This window comes from Pygoscelis adeliae, unplaced genomic scaffold (genome assembly GCF_000699105.1).
Source record: "Pygoscelis adeliae isolate BGI_AS28 unplaced genomic scaffold, ASM69910v1 Scaffold57, whole genome shotgun sequence".
Lineage (NCBI taxonomy): Eukaryota > Metazoa > Chordata > Aves > Sphenisciformes > Spheniscidae > Pygoscelis > Pygoscelis adeliae.
The window spans coordinates 569,467-579,157 of NW_008825615.1; the positions used below are offsets into that span (position 1 = coordinate 569,467).

Consider the following 9,691-nt stretch of genomic DNA (forward strand, 5'->3'; position numbering starts at 1 on the left):
AATTTCCTCCCTCCTTAAAGGAGAGTGGAGTACAGGTTGGTGTTCGTCCTTGCCCAGGACACAGCTGTGGTCCAGACCAGAGATGCCGTTCTGCTGCACAGCACCTCTGACAGCCCTGTGTCTGAGACATGATCCTCTGGGCTTCTAATTCTGACTGGCTATCCAAAAATAGGCTAGGGAATAAATATTTAATTAAGGGAGGTTCCAGAATCCTTATTGTGGTGGGAGTTTCCATCTTGAAATTGCTGAATGCTGGTTCAAGGCGTTTTTCCAACAGTATGGCAGAAGCGTTGGCACTGTACCAAAAGCATTGCTACTGATGAGGATAAGCATTTTGACTGAGAACTGCCATCATTCCTAAGACACTTCTCCTATTTCTGTGAAGTACTAGCTAGAAGAAGTACCTCTCAGGAAGAGAAATGATGGTGCATTATTCAGATACTCCTATGGACTGTAATACTTAAAGGGAAGAAGGAGGGATGAACACCATACTGCAAAGGGAGAATCGAGAAGACTGCTGCTCTGAGCAGCTCAGAATGAATTCCCAAAGGGAAGGAAATTCAAGACAGTTAAATTTGACAGTTTCCCTGTCCTGCTTTGAAGCTGAAATACCAGAAAGTAGCATGAAAGTGATAGGTAGGTGGTGAATTATGGATACAAGGATTGCTATGGGCTTGTTCAGTCCTGTGCATAAACAATACCCATTTAGAAGTCTACTAAGATGCAATAGTAGAAGAGTATTTTTAATGCTGAAAAGTGTGTTTTGCTCAGAGTACTTGTAGTCTTGATCAAATGCCCAGCAGTTCCTAAAACGTTCATTAATATTACAGTAAGTACATTTACAAGACTGACGTCACTTAACAAAGCATAGGGAAGAGTAGGTGCTGTATTTCTTCCTTTGTAAAATAATTACTACAACTTGCAATTGTTAAAGACTATGATCACCAGTTTTCTAACGGGAAGATTAATTTAAGTCAGTGCTTTGGCAGGTGTTCATATTTTGTGGAAAGATCTGTCTTCCAGATTGCTATTGAATGGCTAAGCAAGTATCTAGATAGTTAATGATACTGCTTAATTGCCACAGTCAGATAAAACTGCCATCTAATTTATTGCTATTCTGAGCATCTGAACACTAGAAGAATGATAAACCATGAGAAAGCCTTATGAGATGGTTGGTAGTTGAAGCCATGGCCTGCAGTTTTATACATTTCTCTCTCTAGCATGTGATCCTTCCAACATTTCCCTGCTTTGGCAGAAAATCAGACACACGCTCATACCCCCTGCTGCCCCCGCTTCCACTAGGCAGGTGTTTTCAAAGTAATGTGTCTTCCCAAGGCACTGCGCAGCCAAGAGTTTCTTCCTGGGTTTATGTATCCATAGCGCGCTAGAAAAGGATGTTGTGTTTTCCTGCATGCACCTAATGGAACATAAATACATCCACATATGTGTGTCAGTCAAACATCTGGACTGTATGTAGCTTTTCAACATGGATGGAAAGAAGTGACGTGCTGTGCAGAGCATGCTGCAAAGGAAAAGATTGCTGATCTGGGCAATCAGTTGTTTTCATCCAAGTGATCAGCAGCAGATGCAAACTTCACTTCAGGATTAAATGATTTTAGTAAGAAAGCTCTTTGCAGGCGATGGAATGGATGAAGGAGTAATGCATGACACAGAAACCTGACTGACTCCGACTCTGTCAGCCCTGCAGCAGGACAGGCCTCGGTTGTAAGCGGGTTTAACAAAATTGTCTTATGGTGCCATGTTCACTTGACAAGTAAAATCCCAGGGCTCCCTATCCGGGAACAAACACAAGTATTCAGGGTAAACACCAAGCAAAATGTTAGGATTTTGCTTATCAAATTAAGGATAAATCCTGTACCATGCAGTATAGGAGGACTCAGTCCATGCTCAGGACCTTTTCATGAATTAATTGCCTTTATCTGGGAATTAATGGAAAAGAGGTTCATGGGCTTTTCCACTGTATGTGCTATTAAGCTGTCTGGAGACAGTTATGGCCTTTTTCAAATCTGCATCCCTCTGACAGTAGTAAATTCCCGTGTCACCGCTCGGGAGCAAGTAGACAACAGAGGTGAAAAATTATGCTAATGAATTGCAATAACCAGTCTCTTTTTATGAGGGCGCTTATGCATAAGATCCTGAATCCAAAGTGTTATATTACCTTGTACAGCTTTTCGTTGGTAAACTGTAGCAAACTAAACGCAGCTAGCAGTTAAATACAGCTTTATACTTCTGAAGAGGCCCTTTGGAAGAAAGTGAAGTATATGGGTAAAATTGTTAAAGCGTTAGATAAGGTTCTCAGGTTACCATGGTTACTTGAAAATTTTGCATTGTATCGTAGATTAGGATGCATAGGATGAAGTAGCCAAAACAACTAGGAAGTCCAATGCATATAAACTACATTTCCAAACCACACAGCATGGCCAAATAGAAAGGCAAATAGCTCAGGATATTGGCTGCTGACAAATCTATGAATCAATAAAGAGAGGCCTGAAGGAGATTTAGAACATACGTGATTTGAGATCTGGCATTATTTTGGAGTTACAATCTTAATTTTTAAAGACAAATGAAGAAGAAAAAAAAGAAAAGAAAAATCCTCAGTAATGTAAAGAGTGGAATGATTTTCCATAAGCTCTTTCTGGTATTGAAATCTGACATTTGGCTTTGAGACCTTCAACAAAGAAGGTTGATGAAACATGGATAATACATTTTGTGCACTTAGGCTGGCAGTAGCACTTACACTGGAAGCAGTTTATTCCCATGGAAACCTATTTGCATTTGGGCCAGAAGTGACTTTTTCCCCCCTCTGTTAGAGCTGCTGATGTTTTAGCATAATATAATTGCTGTATATTGACAGCAGATTTGAAAAGTATTTTTAAAATGTTGAGTAGCTGAGCATATGTATAATGGAGCTGTAGTCTGTGCAGTTTTCCTGTGTAAGATGGAGGCATGTTGCTGAAAAATGCAGTGCAGCTTTTGATCTTCTATTATTTATCCCTAAAAGAAAGAAAAAATGTGAATTAAAATCTATTTATCCCAAGCAATTTTTTTTTAAACAGGTGACAAAAGAACTGAAACAGTACGACAATAAAATTATAGAGTGCAAGTTTGAGAACAACAGCTGGGTCTTCATGAGACAGAGAATAGACAAAAGCTTTCCAAATGCCTACAGCACTGCCATGGGTGAGTAGAATAATTTGCTTTAAAAGTTTTTCAGGCTCAAATTTTAATTTTTTAGCTCTGTTCTAGTTGAGGAGGAAAGGCACTCTGTGTTCTCATTTCTAGTTTGAGTCCTGGCTTCTCTAACTTATTATAGTAATACCTCATCTTGCAAATGCTTCTGTCATGTTTAGCTTTTATATAGCATGAATCCTTTGGCTTCAGGGTTATTTGATGAAGTCAGTTAAACAAATACTCTGATGCAGTGTATTTAACAGATAATGCAGAAGCAAGTGCCTCAGTCTTTGTAGAACTGCAAACGCTTGCTCCAAGAGACTTTAAAAGGCAGGGCATGCCTTTTAAGTGAGACCCAGGGAAGTTTTTATTTACCATAGCATTGCAACAGCAGTTAACTAACTAACATCAGTTCCTAGTGTTGTGTTGGCTTGCGGGATGTAATGCGGACTGACACACTGAGTTTAATTTCTTGAAGAAAAAAATCCATTATAATTTCACCTCTATTCAAAACACCAAAACCATTATTTGGCAGATGAGCTAGAAAATTGATAGGAGAAAATGTCATCTTAAGTTTCTACAATAGTCGTACAAACAACGAAGAGGAAAGCAAATGAAAGGTGGGGGTATATCCCTGCAGAACTGTGAGACTTTTATGTTCTTCTACCAAAAAACGTTTTGCCAGTATTGTAAATTAAATGATGTTGTTTACTTTCAGCTGAAGTATAAGAGTTTGAATAGAAGTGTGCAACACTGAATAACAAGTCATGTTGATAACTGACTTTTGTTAAGTGCCAAAATGAAGTTTAATCGCATTTAAGACCATGCTATTTACTAGAGCATGCATAGATGATGTAGGATTTTCTCTGAACTGTTCTACTTGTATTTCTGCCTGAGCAGATTTTCTTGAATAAACAAAATGTGGTCATTTTGCCAGGAGATAATAAATCTGTTGGCACCTTAGGGAACCAGCACAGAATGTAGCTCAAATACTTGCTGAGCAATCCTGTCAGGAAAGAGGAATGGGCCACAGAAGTCATACAAGTACAACGACATCTCTTTGTCACCATGACCTAAATTTCTCTTCTCTGTTTCATCTTACTGTTTCAATAGTTAGTTTTCCTTGGAGTTTTCTCTTCTTTGAGAAGTAGCATATTCTTCTTTCCTTCATTCTTAAGAGCATATGTAGCTGCCCTTTTTCTCTTCTCATTTTCTCCATTTGTAGAGCAGTTCTGTTATTCCTGACTTTTCTTTCCGCCAAAACATAACTTCCTAAAAATAAAAATTGAAGGAAATTTAAATGCTACAAGAAGAACTGTTTTGTAAGAAATGTTTCAAATTTTCCATGGGAATTTTCAGAACAGAAAGGTTTCTTTTGGCTTTAAATTTTCACTTTTGGCCATTTTTCAAAATCTCCGAAAGTTGTATTTTCTCATTTGAGACTTCTGTTGTCCCCTTCTTTAGATCTTTTCTCCTCTGTTTGCTTTCTCTTGATGAAAAATACTGTTTATTTTTCCCCAAGGTTGAAATAGCAACAAAATAAGTACCTGCCTCCATCTTGCTTTTGGACTTTGATACCTTTCAAATCAAAAAGAGAAGCGCTTTTTGAGTGATTAAGCTAGGACAGCCTGTAAAAGTTGATATGGAGTTATACCAGCTGCTTTGTGGCACAAATTCTATTCCTAAACTACCAATAATCGTAATGCTTTCCAACTGCTAAAGTCACATGCAGTACAACTTTTAAAGCACCCTTTCACCAAAAATAAATGAGATAATAAAAAAATAATGCTAGGATGGTGTTTTATTAATTGTAAAGTAATGCTTTGAGTCGTTCTGGAATTCTGCGGGAAAGAAAGCGTTTTTAAGTGTCGTTGTTTGTAACAATGCTATATTGCAAGTACATTTTAAGGAGTCTTAATGTTGTTTAGTACTCTAGGGGGTAAATAGATTGTTTTGCATGGAAATTGCATCCATACTGTGGCCAATCCTGACATGCTATAAATTATCCTCTAGTCATTTTGTACTTTCTTCCAAGATAGCCGTAGGATTCCTACTTAATTTCTTGCTCTTTATTTTCTCCCTCCTCCCTAAGTCTCTCGGGAGGGTTAATTAGAGAAGTATAAAGTTACATAGGAAAAGTATTAAAAATATTTGGTTTAAGAGAAGTAAGGCTTTTTATTTGTTCCATAAAATCCTGTGGGCCATTACTTACAAACTATGACCTGGGGAGTCATGTTAAGTAATCCAAGTGTGCTTGTACATGCGTGCCTTGGCCGCCATGCAGCACTATGGCCTGTCCTCCATCACATGGTCTGGTGTGCTAGACACGTAGCTTGCTTGGTGTCAGGTCGTTCTGCCACATGAAGGTATATGGGTTAAAAAAAAAAGTCCTGTGCATTGTGCGTTTATGGTATTTATAGTACTTAGTGGTGAAAAAAAAAAGTTACCTTAATTCAGAGGTTTTCAATATTAGGCCAATCTTGTTTGGATTTAATGAGTGTTTTAAAGCACTCACAAGGTCTTTGTTGCTATTGCTTGCCTCAATAGGATGTCAGTTCTTGGTGTTTTTATAGTTGCCCCATGAAGCCTACACACACATGCCTTTTGTTTTAAAAAGAGAGATTCCCATGAAGTAGGGGCCCACTACACTGCTTTGCTCTCTTGGGGGGCAAAGCAGAGATACCTGACTCCTGACGTAACCATCTCGTGAAAGTCCGCGTTTAAGGCTGAATACTTGAGCCACGTTATGCTATTTATTTTGCAAAGAGGGGATGAAATTTTTGAAGTGCCGACTACAACAAATTGGTTTAACTTGAGAATATGTTCTTTCTTCCCAGCTGTATGCAACAGCATCCAGAATCCAGTTACGAAGGAGATGCTGTTTGAGTTCATTGACAGATGTACAGCAGCTTCTCAAGGACAGACGCGGAAACACCACCTCGATCCTGACACTGAACTCATGCCGCCCCCACCGCCCAAAAGGCCACGTACCATAACATAAGGCCTTGGTCTCAGCGGATAGCGTGTTTACAGTTCTGCAGAAGGTGAAACGCAAGTGTGAAGGCTGGAAAAAAAGAAATCTGAATTGCTGTAAATATTTGGGTGTGGTTTTTTGAGGTTTTTTCGTTCCCCCCCCCAATTCCACATACAAATGGACATTGTTTTTGTAACTGATAAATTCAACCTTACCTTATGGTATTTGAAGATGAAATTTCCAAAGGTTTAGACAAGAACAGTACAATGAAGTCAGTGGAAAGCTGCCTTGTTTATATACGGATCTCCTTTCACCTTTAATTTATAATGTCAGCAATCTGGAACTGAGAAAACATCGGGATGCTGTACTTTTTAGAGGCTGTGTTTAAAAAAAAGCAGAAGTGTTTTTTTATTATTGTTACTCAACTGGTTGCGATTTGTTACCCATAGTATAACTGATCATAGTTTCCCTGCATTTCTGAGACTTGTGTTTAACAGCAAACAGCAATGTTGTTTGTGCTTTGTGTTGGTTAAAGACTAAGCCGCCTTAGATTTCACTAATTTCAAAATTAGCTTGGGTTTTTGTTGTTGAAATATTAAAAAAGCAAATCCTTCTTGTAAATAGCATCCCTTTGAAAGGAGACGTGCTGGGTGTTTGTTTTTTCCCCGTTTGAACCTAACACACCAAATGTATAGTGGCCTGATTTTAGCTTTGCCTTTTTAAGTTTATCTGTAGGTAAGGAATACACCAAATCCTTAGTATTAAGGTCTCTGTTAAGAGACTGTTTCTAGTACAGGGCTCAGTTCTCCACAGTGATACCATTGTAAATATTACTAAAAAGTACACATCGCTGTGATATGCAAGAGGGATAAGCAGTGCTAATCATGATGTCTTAGATCCAGGCACAAAATGGCAAAAGAAATGCCAGACAACTCCTGTCTAACGGAGAAGGTAGTTTAGGTGGAAGAGAGCCATGTCAGACGGCAAGTCTCCTGGTTTAGGTAATCGCAGGGCAAAGATAAACCATTTAGGGAGGCGGACGAGTGTCCCAGGGAACAGGACGCTCATTTTCAAATGGGGTGGGGTCGGCTGTCCTGCCGCACCGTGCTCATCCTCTGGCTGACTTTCTTTCCTACCAAATGAAGACGCACATGAATGCCCAGCTGGCTCTTGTTGCAGCACACTGGCAGGTGTTCATAATATTAGTTCTGAGAAGCTGCATTCTGGTTGTCTAATGGAGGAGTTGTTCTGAGCTGGGATTAATTGGAAACCAAATGCAGATTTTAAAGTTTACTGTACATTTATCAAGCAGGGATCGAATTGGCTCTTTCTATAGTTTACTTAGTGTGTGAGTCATCCATTCATTCAGCAATCTGATTAGTGAAGGTCATTAATTTGTTATAACTAAAATGCATTTCTGTTTAAATGAGTTTTAATGTTTGTAAGCAAAATTAACTCCTGCGGGTTTTTTTTTCTATATGGAAACTTTACGACTATGCTTTGTGGTGGCTTCTTTAATTGTTTCAACCTGTTGTATAAATGCACACGGCATCATTTAGATGGTGTTCCTAGCATCTCTTTCTGGGATATTCCATATGAGTTTTAGAGAACTGAAGGAGTTATATAAGTTACTTTTTATACTATGGTAAAACTTGAGGGGAAAAAAACGCGTTCATCAAAGTTCTTTTTTTCAACTGTACATAGTTTCTGCATATTATCTATAGAAAAGATATAATATCACCTATGCAAGGTTGCAAAATTATCTCCTAAAAAGAGCCTTATGAATTTGATGTGAAAACCTATGCAGCCTCTGTGCATCTTGCATTGAAACACACAGTAAATTATTTCTTCACTCAGTATAAATAATTTCCCCCAGATTATACTTGTCATTGAGATCGTCATAACATACGCTCTGTCACTGATCTTCATGGTTCTATGGCAATTGCAATGTGTATGATGATGACAGCCTTCTCCATGAGGTTAGGACATTTCATTCTTGTAAGGATGTGTCCAGGTTATTTCCATCTTTCTCCTTCCCAGCCCTCGCATCTTGTATTTCAACAAGACCTAGCTTCTGGTTAAACCACAACAACCTTTTACTTCAGAGCTGCAGCACCGCAGGCTGTCTTCCACGTGCATTCCACCAAGTCCATGAATGTGTTGTGGCCCTTGTACTTTGGCAGTGTCTTTTTTTTCCACGCTCAGCTTGAAATGGATATTTTGAAAGAGTAATGACTCTGAGAAGGTTTAGGCCTCCACCCTCACATTTGATTGTCGAACTCTTCTTGCACTATGACCTGTAGCTTTTTAGAGAGGTCAATCGCCTTTGCTTTTCTGGAAGAGGAAGCTACTGGGGAAGGGTTGAATGAAGAACCTGATGAAAACAAATGGAATTTCACTTGGACCAGATGGGTTTAATGCTGTGAGAAATGCAAACCTCCTTTCTCTGCTACTAGATATTCAAGAGATTGAAGCTAAGAAGCAAAGAAGAGTCTGTGCCAGGAAAAATAATGGTTAAAAAAAACCTAACTTGTCTATTCTTTGGTGTACAGCATGAATTCATCCACTGTTTTGTCATTTGTTAAATATATAATTAAAATTTGGTTTCAGTGGAGTTTCCAGAAAATGTAAGTACATTCCTCTACAAACTGTGTATTAAGTATTTTAATAAAGTCAATGGTTTAAAATCCTTTTCCTAAGGATGTGTTTACTTTTGATGCCTGTGCTTTCCTGGTACCAGTGCAAGCACGAAGATACTGTGGTGTTATTGCTGTTCAGTCCTCCAAGAAAATTATCCACATTTTTCAGAGGCCAGTGGCTTTTCTCTCAGGTGGGAGTCCCCCAGCCCAGTGGCGGCCGTGATCCATTATGCCATTTTTAAGTACAGTTTGCTCTTCCCGTGACTAGAACCAGAAAGAAACCAAACGTGCACTTGCATGAGAAGTTATGCAGGAGGTCTGCATGGGTCTTCCCTGCCAGTTTATCATCCAGCATGACCCCAAAGCTGGTAGCCCACCTACTCAGACCAGCTCCTGGATTTGTATTGTAATAGGGCAGTTTCCTTTTTCAGGTTGCAGCTGTCTAAGAGTGCATCTTTCAGGAACTAAAAAGCCCATCTTGATTTTTGAAATTTCCTTCTAATTAAGATCCTGGCTCCACTGCTGGTCTGTTCTTGTTATGTGTGCAATTCTTGTGCTTCTCTCAACCATTTCTGATTTGCTAGTGTTTGAGTGTGACTGCCAAACCAGATCTGGCATTTGAGCACACCTGGGGAGGTATGATAACTTCTCTAACCCCTACTCAGTACTCCCCTCTGTATGCATTGAGGAAGCAGGTTGATGCGCCGGGCCGGCACGTCGCACTGTGTAGTTTGTGTTGTCTTGCTTGTTCACTGGAGCAGTCCTTCAGGATCCCCGCTCCTCAGCATAGCAGCTCCTCGGTTTTGTGCCTAAGAGGTGTGACTATATTTGCATAATGTGTAATGCATAATTGTATCTTACGACCTCAGAGCATTCACAAAGGCGT

The 9,691-nt window shown here is 39.3% G+C and overlaps 1 protein-coding gene across 1 annotated transcript in view; it reads left to right on the plus strand.

The window, feature by feature from the left end:
• RNGTT (RNA guanylyltransferase and 5'-phosphatase) overlaps positions 1-6,285 on the plus strand; it is a 186,347-nt gene extending 180,062 nt beyond the window's left edge. Inside the window, exons 15-16 of the mRNA XM_009333215.1 lie at positions 3,078-3,201; positions 6,030-6,285. Coding sequence (XP_009331490.1) covers positions 3,078-3,201; positions 6,030-6,193 — 288 coding nt within the window. The 3' untranslated portion in view covers positions 6,194-6,285. The remainder of the gene's footprint in view (positions 1-3,077; positions 3,202-6,029) is intronic.
• Positions 6,286-9,691: the final 3,406 nt, after the last annotated feature.